Source organism: Protopterus annectens, chromosome 6.part0 (assembly GCF_019279795.1).
Source record: "Protopterus annectens isolate FY-2018-M chromosome 6.part0, PAN1.0, whole genome shotgun sequence".
Taxonomy (NCBI): Eukaryota; Metazoa; Chordata; order Ceratodontiformes; family Protopteridae; genus Protopterus; species Protopterus annectens.
Window position 1 is genome coordinate 264,604,474 of NC_056737.1, and position 13,034 is coordinate 264,617,507.

At 36.6% G+C, this 13,034-nt stretch overlaps 1 protein-coding gene across 1 annotated transcript in view; it reads right to left on the reverse strand.

Moving 5' to 3' along the window:
• LOC122803821 (cytosolic phospholipase A2 zeta-like) overlaps positions 1-13,034 on the reverse strand; it is a 620,934-nt gene that overhangs the window by 519,600 nt on the left and 88,300 nt on the right. The window contains exon 6 of the mRNA XM_044073506.1: positions 8,991-9,033. Within this exon, the coding sequence (XP_043929441.1) occupies positions 8,991-9,033 (43 nt within the window). The remainder of the gene's footprint in view (positions 1-8,990; positions 9,034-13,034) is intronic.

Consider the following 13,034-nt stretch of genomic DNA (forward strand, 5'->3'; position numbering starts at 1 on the left):
TTATGGAAAGGATTTTTAGTAACATAATGGTTATATTAGGAGCAGGGGAAGGTTCGGGTTTCAGGATTTCAGTTGTGTCAAAGCCCGAACTTTCCCACCCTTACACATGTGAGCCAACCCTTATCCTATCCCTAACCCTAACCCTACAAATTACATTACTAAAAACCTTTTCCCTAACAGTACCACTCTTCAGATGATGCTTGATCTGGGTTTTGTAGCTGGGATTTACTGATAGTGAGAGAGAAGTTCTCAAAGTGTCACTGACGCATTTTTTATTTAAAACATTTGTGCACTTGCTTATTTATAGTCTCCCATTTGCGTTGTCTACCAATGATGATATAGTTTTATATATATATGTAGACACACACATATATATATATATATATATATATATATATATATATATATATGGATATATATATATATATATATATATATATAGATATTTATGTGTGTGTTTATGAATTTATCTCTCCCTCTCTATGTATATATATATATATATATATATATATATATATATATATATATATATGTGTGTGTGTGTGTAGGTCTACCTTTTTATGTTTTTGCATTGGGGGGCAAGCCCCCTGCACCCCCCACACCCCCTGCAAAGATACCCATTCCGAGATCATACTACAGTGAGGAAAAGGGTATATTTCCCAATCTACACTGTAAAGCGATCTCCATTAAAAAGTTTCAGGTTTTCAAAAACTCAATCATATGGCGTCGACCATTTGAATTTCAAGTTTCTGAAAACGTGATCAACTGATAGGGACCCATATATATATATATATATATATGTGTGTGTGTGTTTTTATATGTGTGTGTGTGTGTGTGTGTATATAAAGTGTGTGTGCTTTTGTGTACCTCTCTCTGTCTATATATATATATATATATATATATATATATATATATATATATATGGATCCTTAGTGCATGTATGGTTGTGTGTATTGTGTATTGTGTGTTGTCGGTCTTTTGTGTGTTTTGTGTGTGTATGTGTCGGTGTAGTGAAGGGGATCCATATATATATATATATATATATATATATATATATATATATATATATGTGTATGTGTGTGTGTGTGTGTGTGTGTGTGTGTATGTATGTATGCATATGGTATATGGATCTATGTCATAAGATCGAAAGCTCAAAACCCTGAAAACCAAAATATCTAAAACTTAAAATATTGTGCATGATAATTTGCCCGTTCTTCACTGTTGTGTGATCTTGGGGTTGGTATATATAACTAGCAGGGAGTGGTGGAGGGGTACAGGGGGCTTGACTTCTGCATTAAAAATGCTTTTGATATTTTGAGTTTTAGATATTTTGGCTTTCAGTCTTTTGAACGTTCAATCTTATGAATAAGTCCATATATATATATATATATATATATATATATATATATATATATATCTGTTTGTGTGTGTGTGTGTGTATGTGTGTGTGTGTGTGTGTGTGAGTGTGTGTATGTAAGTGCATGCATATATTATTTACCTGCCCTTAAATTCATTGTATAACATTGCATTGTAATTCCTGGCCAATGTTAATAAATAATTTTCAGGACCATTTATTCTGTCTTTAGATATTTAGTTCTGGGATATTTTTCCATAATCAAATATTTTCCATTTCATAAGTGTAAGTAAGGATCATGGCATGGTTTTTGTCATATAATGTATTTCTTTATTCAATCATGTGATAACAAGATTAGTAAATTAATCTATAAGAGACATTCTTCACCAGCTCCACTGATATAGATAGTGCCTTGTATATGTAAGCAAACCTCAACAGTTTAAAATCCTCTGTAGGAAACATTCTCCATAGTCTCCGACTGTTCACAGCATCTAAAAGACCTGCCAGTTTGTGCAGAGGGTAGTACCACTGCAAGTCATCTAACCGGAACTCCCCAACATTTGGTGACTTTTGCCAAAGGTCACTAGAGATTCTGTTGAAATCGAAAAAATAAGTACTTGTTGAGTTTTCTTTGCACTTTGATTACTGTATTTTATCAGTTTGCTGATTTTTACTGTATTTTTCTGCACTTTAAAAAAGCTGTTCTGTTGCCTAAGTAGCAAGTACATAGCATAAACTAGATTCAGATCTGCTGACTCTAGACTGTACTGTTACATGTGAGCACTATTATACGCCATTTTACATTAGGAGGGCACTGCCTGCACCCTTGTGCCAGAAGTGTTTAGTCTGAACCTCATCTGATTTGGAGATTACTGGAGGAAAGCTCATTGTATGTCTTCCCATTGGTAGTTTAACAAAAAAGTGTTTAATTTTGACTGTATTTAAGCCTCAAGTTTGCACGTAGCTGCACACCTCTCAACAGGGTTCAGCAGTGCCCTGTACAGATGCAAACATGTTGAAAGAACATTTTCTCCTAGATATCTGTTAGTGAACCCTCCCACACTTCCCTGCTGCACTGGAGGAAACTCAGTTGCGCACTGAGAAGGGTTGCCATAGCCTTCAATAGAATAAGCCCTTGTGCTAATCCTAGTGAAAAACCTGGTCAAACTAGCCCACTCCCCAATAATAGTTATGGTAAAAACCTGCCATAATAAATGGTCAGTTTCCAACCATTTCTCCAGCCAGCCTGATTAACTTGGGCAACCTGAGGCAATGTAGTAACTACCTCATGTATACTGGCAACCACTTACTCCTAAAACAAACAAATATAATATGTGAGAAATATAATTACACTGTGAATTTAGAATCAATTCGCTCATGTAACAACAAACCAGACATTAAACAGGTTGTCAGCACGCACACATCACCTATCACACAAAACAAGGTCACAAAACATAAACACTCATACATGGAGGTATTCAATAGAACCCTACCAAAAGATCAGAAACCTCCGAAGCACAAACCAATTACACACACTGCAAAGCAAATAGAATCCACTACACATAACAACACACACACTAGTGTCTCAGAAAACGCCTCAAAATTGAATGTCCTGGTCATAGGTGACTACATAGTGAGACACACAGATGTCCCCCTTACCAGGCTGGGCATGGACAAGGTCACAGTCAGCTGCTTGTCGTGTACCAGGACCTGTCACATTACCCATGCACTCAAGTCACTCAACAACAATTACCATTATGACTACTTCATAGTACCTGTTGGGGTGAATGACCTGAGATGTACTTTTCTGGACTATATGAAGACAGACATGACTGAACTCTCAGATTATGTGTCCCAGGCAGGTATGTCCTTAGCCCTAAGCAGCATTCTATCTTCACCCAGGATGATACCACAATATAGACAAAAAATGATTGACTTCAACAATTGGCTTTGCTTCTGATGTTATTCCAAGGCGATTCAGTATCTGACAGCCTGGGAATACATGGTTGACAGACCATGCTTCTTTGCAAGAGATGGTCTTCACCTGTCTTCTCTAGGCTTTCAGATACTGGCAAAGGTGCTTGCCTCTGCGTAGTGCATTTTGTAGGAAATGTCAAAAACAGCAAAATTTCTGATGCAAAAAAATCCACTTGAGACAAACTCATGGTTATGAGGAGCATAAACAGGAAACTGAACTCCCTGGAAGCACTCCACACCTTGGAAGATGCTGACATCTATGCAGTCACTGAAACATGGTTCAAGGCTGCAGAGAGCACCCCAGCTGTGCAAGGCTGCAATGCTCGCAACAAGTTCAGACCCCAAAATGAGCATGAAAGAACCAAAGGCGGAGGTGTATTCATCTTCATTAAAGCCAAATACACCTCAACACTGTTTAAACAATATGACTCTCTTGAGCTACTTCAGGTCCAACTAACTATATGTGAAACACCTTACCACTTTATTGCTAGCTACAGGTTCTCCACCATGAAATAAGAGAGGCATACCACCTACCTGGAATTACTAGAGTCACTCACTATGCAGACAAACACTTTGGTCATGGGAGATCTCAACTGTCTTCCATCAATTGGGTGACACACACAAGCACAATCATGCTTACCCTGAGGTTCCTGGACTTTGTCAATACAAATGCCCTAGAACAGATAGTCTGCACCCTCAAAAGGGTCTCAAATGTCCTACACTTAGTACTCACCAACATGGGGGTCACTGCACCACCCCCTGTGTTTTGCCCTCCCTGGTAAGGTCAGACCATAAATCTGTCTCATTTGAAGTAATGATCAGACCTGACACCCCCACAGGAGCAAATAAAACTGAAAAAAATTGTCCAAAGCAAACTACAACCTACTAGGCAACGGTATAAAAGGTTCAATCCCCCTGCTAACACAGACAACAAATACTCCTATTCAGAAGACTACACAGATGTCCTGTATAACCACCTAAACAACTGTATAGACTTGGCTGTACCTGACTGGATCAAAACCAGTTCCTCCTGAAAAAACAGGTCACCCTCGTGGACCTCAAGCATATATAGGTTATATAACAAAAGGAAGAAATGGATGTTTAAGAACAAGGGAGGATTTACTCAGCAGAAGAAAAATACACTCTGCAGCTTGAACAAGCAAACCAGATATCTTGTAAAGTCCTGTAAAGTTAGTTAAGAAGCTAAATTAGTATCCCTAGTTAAGGAAAATCAAAAGGCATTCATTAGCTACATTTGAAATTTAAAAGGGAACACCTAGCTATGTGCCGAACTTATAGTGGATAGTACCTCTCATGCTGAACCTGAGGAAATTGCCAACCTGCTAGCTGACAGATTTGTTGTGAACTTCATCCCTCTGTCCCCACCAGCCATACCCCAAAGCATACTTGATACCAATCTTCTACCTAGTATCGCCAAACAGCAGGTCATATACATGCTCTTCAAGGCCAAAAACATGGCCTCTATTGGACTAAATAACATCCAAGGCTGCTTATTAAACAATGTAAAACAAGACATAGTTGAACCACTTGGCACTGGCTTTAACCTCAGCCTGAGCACAGGCTTTGTTCCAGCAGAGTAGAGAACAGCAACAGTAATCCCTTGCACATAGGGGGTCCATCAACTGACCCTGGGAACTATCTACCCATAAGCCTATTAAACCTTATCTGTAAGGCCATGGAAAGAATTGTCTTAAGCCTCATCAGTAAGGACATAGGTGACTTTTAAACTCTTGACCAAGCCCAGTTTGGCTTCGTTAAGGTTACATCATGCTTATTGAACCTGGTCAACTTCTTCAAGAATGTCACCAAAGCCCTGGATGAAGGCAAAACAGTACATACTGCCTAATTTGACTTAGGCAAGGCTTTTGACACGATTCTTCACTCAGGTATCATTGAGAAACTCTCCCAGCTGGGGATTAACCCATATATTCCTAGACGGGTAGCCAACTGGCTCACCCACAGACTGCATACAGTCAACGTTGGGAATTCCACCCCTACTAGTAGATCAGTTACCAGTGGTGTTCCACTTACTGTTTGAAATCTATTTCTTGGAAGTCCAGGCAATAGTAGATCGCCTTTGGCTTACAAAGTTCTCTGATGATTGCAAACTGGGTGCAATCACTGAGTCCCCAAACAATGTTAACATATTACAAAAGGGGCTAACACAGACAAATGATTGGTGCCAAAGCCACAGACTAAAACTAAACACAAAAAACTGCATTATTATCCCCTTTGACAAAGAGGAAGTCCCTGCAAATTACAATATTGACAGCATCCCACCAAGCTCAAATCAGTGGTTGGAGATTTGGGAACACAGGTTGATAGCAATCTAATCTTTGATCACCACGTGTCCACATTGGTAAGGTAACCTTCTACATTGCGAAACTCATTAGTAAAGGCATCTCATCCAGGACTAAAGATATTATAACTCCTCTGCACTCAGCCCTCATCAGACTACTAATAGAGGATAATGCCCCCTTTTACATGTACCTCACCAGACACCTGCAGCAGCTGGAGAGATCACATAGGTTTCTCACCAGGAAAATTTAGGGCCTCCAAAACATGACATACATGGAAAGATTGAAGCCCTGTCCCTGTACTCTGTATCCTACAGGCTGCTTACAGGTGACTTATGCCTGGCCTCCAGAGTAGTCTCTAATCCTGCCCTAATGGAAATACTGCACATGCACAAATCAAATGGGACAAGAGTCACCCACTCCAGTAATCTCAACCTAGACTGCAACATTAACAGAACATGCTGGAGTGGCAGATATATTTCCCAGAGATTGCTGCTTGTCTGGAATAAACTCCCAATTCATATGAAGTAGAGCTCCTCAATGATTGTATTCAAGCACAACCTAGAAAATGGGATGGGAGACAGTAAATTCACCCTGGTAGTGGCACCTATGTCCCTAATGGACAGGGGCACTCAGTGCTGATCACACTACTAATAATGACCATCTAACCAAGGTCAGTTAGGGAACATGGGTGTAACATGACTATGCTCATAAAGGCCCTAAGGCCATTAGCCTAGTAACCTCCTATTAACCTATGACTCTATAGGACCCAGACTGTGACCCAGGTGACCTGAATTTGATTAGTCACTCAGGCACTTGAGGGAGCTTGCTGCGAAAAAATGGAGTGAAGCAGATGAACCTGTTCACCAATTTCTGGAGAGACATGCCTTGGACAAACAAAATGCACCAACTTCCCTGATGGAAATCTAGGAAACTGCACAGTGTGATTGTTTCAAGAGACAGGGGTTATCTGCAGCCTTATGTCACTTACTGCAATGAGTGACAGTCCTTCTCTACTCCTAATGCATGCACTTCAAGAAGTATGCCTACTGGGTATGGACAGAATGCTGACCATAAACATATCTGTAGGGCTCAGTCCTGGAGAATAAGTTCCTTAGGGGTCAAGTGGATCAATTAAGTTGCCTCATCTGGGGATGACTTACTGGTCAGAGGGAAGTATAATATAAAACAACTTATATTCTACAGCCACAGCCTGGAAATCCTGAAACATTTTTAGTAGTGAGATTTATTTTAAGTGGGTTCTGAAATGTTTAACCTTCACAACTTATTTTATGGGAAAGGCTTGAGAGTAACAGAATGGAGACAAAAGTAAGGTTAAGGGAAGGAGAGGAGCATTGGTTAAAGTTTAATAGTTAGAAAATGAGGTAATACGTTTTAATTGGATACCTAATAAGTTTGAAATGCATACAATGATGCTCATGATAGGAATATGGGAGAATACACATACATACTTAATTTAGTAAGCTCTTAAGCCTAGCCCAGTTTGCAAATGAAGCAGCAGTATTTAATGTGAGGGCAACACCAACAAAAAATAATTAAGACCTCTTTCTCAAGAATATAACAGGCCAAAGGACAAAGATGTTGCAAAACACTATGGGACCATTTAAGCTGGTATGAGGATTTATTTATATTGGATTAATATCTATTAAGGCTTGCTTACATTTTCTTAAAAGAGTCTATAAGTTATAGGAATTCTGCATGATCAGAAAATAGGCATTAAGCACCACCAGTAGAACTTTGGAGAAGCAGGTCTTTTAACATTAAGTTTTATGGCACCACTGAAATCTTCAATACAGTAAAATAAGGGTACACATTGGATTCTTGCTGGCTGGCAAACATGGTTAATTTACCATAGCTGAACTTCCCCCATGAGAAGGTCTAAGGCCAACGACTTCAGTCAGACAATCCTAGTGACAAAGGTTAGCAGCACTGATTATCAAACTGGGGAGTCTGATAAAATCCAATCTACTGGTCCAGCAGTCATGGCAGAAGCAAACACTGCAGAGGCATCGTAGACTTAAGTGATGTAAAGGTAAGGCTAATTAGTTAAAATGGTAAGGCTAGCTGTGATAACACCATACTTTATAACAACAACAACAACTGTGTACCATACTGCACTGATATCTCTGGTGTCCCTATAGAAATCATGTAAAATCTCATTTCAGAATTCATAAAACTAATCCTTAATCCTCGTTTCCTTTACTCCCACAGATCACTTCTGCTTTAAGTAAACTACTTTCTACAATCTAACTGCTGTACAGAATTCTAAATTAAAAGCTACTTGAAGTAAGATCCCACTTAATCTCCAAAATACATTCCTTAAAATCTTTCTTCATAATTTATACTCACCATCATCTCGCCTACAGAAATTGACAGCATAATACAGCAATGTGTGTTCCATGATATGTTTACCATAAATCAATCCCTAAATTCAGCAAAGAATAGTGTAAAGGTTATTATTACTTCCTTCTTCTGAGAGTCTTTTTTAAGTTGTACCACCCTGTGCATTAACCCCTCTTTACATTATCACAAGTTTCAGGACACGCAATACCATTCACAATGCTTTACCTACCCAGTTCTTTCATATTTTTCTTTCCCACTCCTAGAAAGTGCATGAAATCTTGTAGATGAATGTTTGTGTATGGTAAAAAGATAAAACAAACAAACACATATTAAGCCAGCACCCAGTGTCTTATTTTAAAGCCTTTATTGTTTGCTAACAAAAATTTTTAAATGAGGTGTTGGGTGCTGAATTTGTTTTTATCTTTTATAATCATTCTTCCCTTCATATGAATGAAACACTGCAAGAAATTCCCCATATATACTGCAGCTTAACAGTATTCTCTCTCCCATTCTGTTTGCTCCTAAAATGTTTTTTTTTCTTCAGCAAATTCTCCTTTTCTGGCTCAACCACTTACACTGCATAAATACCCTCCATCAACATGCTTGTTATTCACCTTTTAGTCAAACGTAACATGTTTAGACAAGGAAACACGTTTTCAAATTTTATACAATACCTGTTTTATCTCCATTTCTTGTTTATATTTTCTTATTTTATTTTCCCATTTCTATTTTTGTTGTTAGTAGACATTTTTGTTCACATGATTTCCTTCTATTGAACATAAATACAGGAATAAATAATGCATAAAACAGCAAAATAACAAAATTCTAGCAGTGTTTTTAAACTTTGGGCTTTCTGATGCATTGCCCGACAGAACATATTTAAGACTCAAACTTGCTAGCCTCATTAATTATTGTTGTTAAAAAGTACAAAGAAAAGTTCAGATAAATAACAGACTGCATAGTTCCTCCAGACTTACCACTAACACACCATTTGTAGTGATTTCCCCTAAAAGGTCGGGCCTAGAAAATCAGAAATAAAAACACATTCTAGTATTTTGCACAGGGAAAGATAAACCACTTATTCAACAAATCAAAATGAGACATATTTTACATTGCTTTTTAGAAATGAAACATAAATCACTCCCTCTTAATTATTTTAATCTCTCTGTGCATCTATTATCAAGTTGTTCTCTTGCAATTTGAAACCTTTTACAGGAATGATGTGGAGAGACTGCACAATGTTAATGCACAAATACACACACACACACACAGGCAAACAAACACAGATATACAGAGAAAAACACAGACATAAGAATTTACAAGACAAAATACTGAAGAGCAAATTAAAAAGTCCAGCTAGATATCATCTGCATGTCCACCGGCGACCACTGGCACACAAATCACAAGCAGTCTTATGAAACAGTAAGCAAACTGTTGTAAAACTACGGGGTCTATATCAGTTGAGCGAAAACCCCTTTATGTGAATACGAATATGTTGAACCGCATTGCGCGAAGTACATAAACCTAGAACGTCCAAAACCACAAATTCCGAAATGTCGATTTGTTTTGGTTGGCCCGTCTGCGGTATAGCTCCGTAAGGTAAGTGTGCGATAGATAGGACTTTAGGGTTAGGATTTGGGTTAAGGTAAGTGCATAGATAGGTAATGTATGTAAGATTTAGTGTAGTGTTAGATGTAGGTTTTTTTTTAAGTGTATGTATGTGTATTTATTTTGTTTGGGTGTATGTCTGTAGGGGAAGTGTGCGGTAGTTACGGACCTTAGGGTTAGGAAGGGGTTAAGGATAGTGCATATATAGTTGTGTATGTGGGGTTTAGTGTAGTGTTGGAAGTTGGGTTTTGTTAAATATATGTACGTGGATTATTTATTTTATTTGGGGTGTATGTCTCTAGGGTTTGGTTAGTGTATGTATGTGGTTTATTTATTTGTTTGGGTAGGTACCAAGTAGTGGGTGGTGGGTTTGGCTGACTATGATAGTTTGATATTTTATTTTTCGCGGATTAGTGCGTTTGGATTTTCACGGTTCGAGGTATAGGGTTCGATGTTTAGAGGTTTTCGCTCAACTGATATAGACCCTAAAACTACATATTACAATTCATAATTGCTTACATAAATTAATATCATGTTCATTCATTTCAGATTCATCTAATTTAGACAAAATTAGCTGTCTTATTTGTCTTGATATAGCAGTATAACCTCTTGGCAGATTAAGTGTATTTCTCAAATCATTTAATGAAAGATTTCTGTAGGTGAAAAAGTCAATAAGTTTATTTTGAATAATGGGTAATTCGATAAATTTAACATTGAATTATTCAACTTGAAATTATGGCTTAAGTGAATTGGTAGAAAAAAGAATGTGATTGGACAGCTTTCTATAATTAATGTTTTACACTAAGGACAAGTCCTCTGCATCTCCCCTTATCACTTTTCATAATCACGTGTGAGATCATCATTACCTTAATCATCACAACCTTAGAACATGGAATATTGAAACACATACACACACACACACACACACACACGCACACACACACACACACACACACACACACACACACACACACACACACACACACACACACACACACACACATTTTATTTTCTTGCAAATATTTGAGGATCAAAATCACTAAATAATGAGAAACATCAGAGTTTCAGATGCAAATTCTATTATTTAGCAATGTTATAAGCTTCCAAGAGCAATATTTAAAATTTGTCCTTGACTATGTACCTTTCCCCCCCAATTATTTGCCTTTGTCCAGAACTGTTGTGCTAAGAGGTAGAGAAGTATGGGCCTATACTCAAATAAATAACAAGTATTTTAACAGAAAACAGAGAAACATAATTAATCAATTATAAGATGACTGACTTAGCTTGAGACAATAAAACACACTGTCATAACTTCATAATAAAAGATTATATTTTAAAAATCTAATTATTTCTACAGCTGTCATAATCTATACTGTGTCCCTCTTTGTTCCTTGAATAAAATAAGCATGAAGTACTCTTCTTACATGTTTATTTTTCATTATTTTCATAAATGTCCATATCAGCCAGGATACAATAAATGAAAATGGGTCATGGATATCTGCTGCTGTCATCAGCTTGTACAGCAACATTTTACTAAGCACATTCTGACAACATACTCAGACAAAAGAAAACAATGCTAAACACTAACTCTGGCTTGGCTAGGTATGGCATGGAACACATGAAGACTCCAGGGTGTTCAAAGAAAGCTGCTGTTGTACTGTGCTTTTCAGACTCAATTAGCAATCTATCAAAGTATGAAAAATAAACAAGGTACCACACAGATGAAAGCCACATGGTATGGTTCTTTGCTGTGTGTGTGTGTATTTCAGTTTGTATGTATATATTAATGTCAGTGGCAACAACCTATAATAATAGAAGATCAAAAGACTGTTGTTTCTATTAACACGCCAGGGATTTGAATTCATCTTTCCAAAACTGACTCTGCAGTGCATAATGGGGGAAGGTGATTCATTTCTGACTGTATTGTTCCAGGGATGAGTCATTAAACTGAGACCCTATCTGCCTCAGTTGGTAGTAGTTCTGATGAATGGTATATATACTTTGTTTATTTACTGAAAACAGATGAGGTGTTTTATTTTACATGGCTTATTTATACATATACAATATGCACATTTTTATCTTAATTATAAACTAAATCATACCAAATTAAATAAAACAAATCACAAACAATTTTAAAATCACATTTTTTTTACCACAGAAACTTTGTCTTCATCAAAATGCATGACATTTTCTATTTTTTTAGTTATACCACAGCTCCTCACATCAAGTTTTCCACATTTCACAAATGCATAAAAACAATTCTATCTGTTCTATCCTCTTTCATCTTATATCTGTTATATAATATCATAATCAAATTAACTTGTCATAATCTCCAAACATTTTACTGTAACACAATACAAAAAATACTCTGCAGATTCTACTGTTCTACATTTATAACAGTTTATTCATTTGATTGCTTAAATGGTCGTTTGTTTAACAAAACTTTGCAAAAGAAATCTTGCCATTCCCAGATCTTCTCAAATATCTCCTTTCTTTCTTTTATTGCTTTTTACAATAATTAGTACTTGGTCCTAAAACAATTATTCATAAATTCAATTTAAAATTACTTTCATTTCTGTGGTAACAGAAATATTATATTCATTTAATTTTCCTTTCACATTTAATTTCTTACTCTTCTCACTCCTATCATCTCCAAGAAAAATGTACTTTACTCTTCTCACTCCTACCTTCTGCAAGAAAACATTTCTTTTTTTCTTTAATTGCTGGAAACATAAAACATTTCACATGTATGCTAACTGACCTAATAATACAGACTATAATAAATAAATGGTTCTTTTTTGTAAATATTGACTTAAAAGTTTTTAATAATCAGATTACAGTTTTCATTCCTTGTAATAAGTATTACAACTGCATTAAAACCACTTCCTTTTCACCATATGATATCTCCATAACTTTTAAATTTCTCTTTACTCCATGGTAACTTTACATACTGCTAATATTCGGGTCTATATTACATAGTCGAAGTATGACAACTTCAAACATGATATGGTCGAAACCATAAGTTTGAAGTTGTCATACATTGGGAAAAAAAAGAAAATAAAAGAAAAAAAAAGAACATACCTGAGGGTTGTAATCAGGGGGACAAGCCCCCCTGCATATAACCTTTTATTTTATTTACTTATTTATTTTTATACATAGTCGAAGTTATGTAACTTCGGACATATGTGTTCATACATATGGTAGCTGAAGTTATGGAACTTTGACTATGTAATATAGACCCTAACATTCTTCCACTACCCTTATTACACACAATCTATTGCTGACCAATGTATTCAAATCAGCAGTGCAAATCAGAATCAAAAGTAAGCCTACTTGAAATTTTATGTGTTTATATGTCACCCAACTATATTTACAACTAAAATAAAATCACAATCATTGGGTGGCCCTGTTAT